Source organism: Terrapene carolina, unplaced genomic scaffold (genome assembly GCF_002925995.2).
Source record: "Terrapene carolina triunguis isolate 2854851 unplaced genomic scaffold, T_m_triunguis-2.0 Scaffold848, whole genome shotgun sequence".
Lineage (NCBI taxonomy): Eukaryota > Metazoa > Chordata > Testudines > Emydidae > Terrapene > Terrapene triunguis.
This window is the reverse complement of record NW_020665199.1, coordinates 263081-264017: the sequence shown is the minus strand read 5'-3', so window position 1 is coordinate 264017 and position 937 is coordinate 263081. Positions and strand designations below refer to the sequence as shown.

The 937-nt window shown below is 49.9% G+C and overlaps 1 protein-coding gene across 1 annotated transcript in view; it reads left to right on the top strand.

Moving 5' to 3' along the window:
- Window positions 1–937, top strand: part of LOC112112652 (lysozyme C-like) — a 4272-nt gene that overhangs the window by 2550 nt on the left and 785 nt on the right. The window contains exon 3 of the mRNA XM_026660913.2: window positions 249–327. Coding sequence (XP_026516698.1) covers window positions 249–327 — 79 coding nt within the window. The remainder of the gene's footprint in view (window positions 1–248; window positions 328–937) is intronic.

Sequence of the window (937 nt, the reverse complement as noted above, 5' to 3'; positions counted from 1 at the left end):
GCCCCAGAGGTGGCTGCCTCTCAGCCATCCCCGCGCGGTGTTATGCGTGGCTGTTCCCCAGATGCCCCCCCAGATGTGGCTGCATCTCAGTGCATGTATTTCATTTGGCTAGTCTGAGTTCCGTACGGGTGGAAATGTCACCTGTGTGATAAATGGGGTGGGTGGGTTTGGGGTGGGAGGGATCGAGGGGGGAACTGGGAACCACCCTGCTCTGACCCCCCACTCACCTGTCCTCCCCCTCCCCCCAGACTTACTGAGCAACAATCTCTCAGCGGACGTTGAATGTGCTAAGATCGTTGCCCAGGACTCCAACGGCATGAGTGCCTGGTAAGTGGGGGGGGGGCATGAGGGGGGGACATGGGGAGTCTTGTGTAGAAGAGAATCTCGGCTTCAGTATTTTTGAAAGCCTGTTTTCAGCCCTCGTGATTGTGCTGGAAATCTGGAAACCGTGAGCTGAGCGCGACCCGACAGGCTCAGACCCCAGATCCGCCCCGACGCCTGTGAGCAAAGAGCCCAAACAATTCCCAGCTACGTGTCGGCAGAGACCCCTCCCCCGCCCCAGATGTGCATGAGAAAACAGCTGGTTCAAACCCCGCCACCCCCCCACAGACCCTCGCACACGCCAGGAAACAAAGAAAAGGACCCGAAAATGAAGCATTGTAAGAAAAAAAACCCCAAAAAACCTTCATGATTTTTCTGCAAATCTCATGAGTGTTTATTTTTTGCTGATCTCGGGATTTTCTGCTAATCTTATGAGTGTTTATTTTTGTTGCTAATCTCACGATTTTCCTGTGAATCTCTTGGTCTTTTCTTTGCTAATGTCATGATTTTTCTGAAAATCTCACGTCTTTTTTTGTGAGTCTCAATTTTTCCGTGATTCCTTTTTTTTTCTTTTGCTAATCTCATGAATTTTTTTTTTTTTTTTTGCAAACCTCAT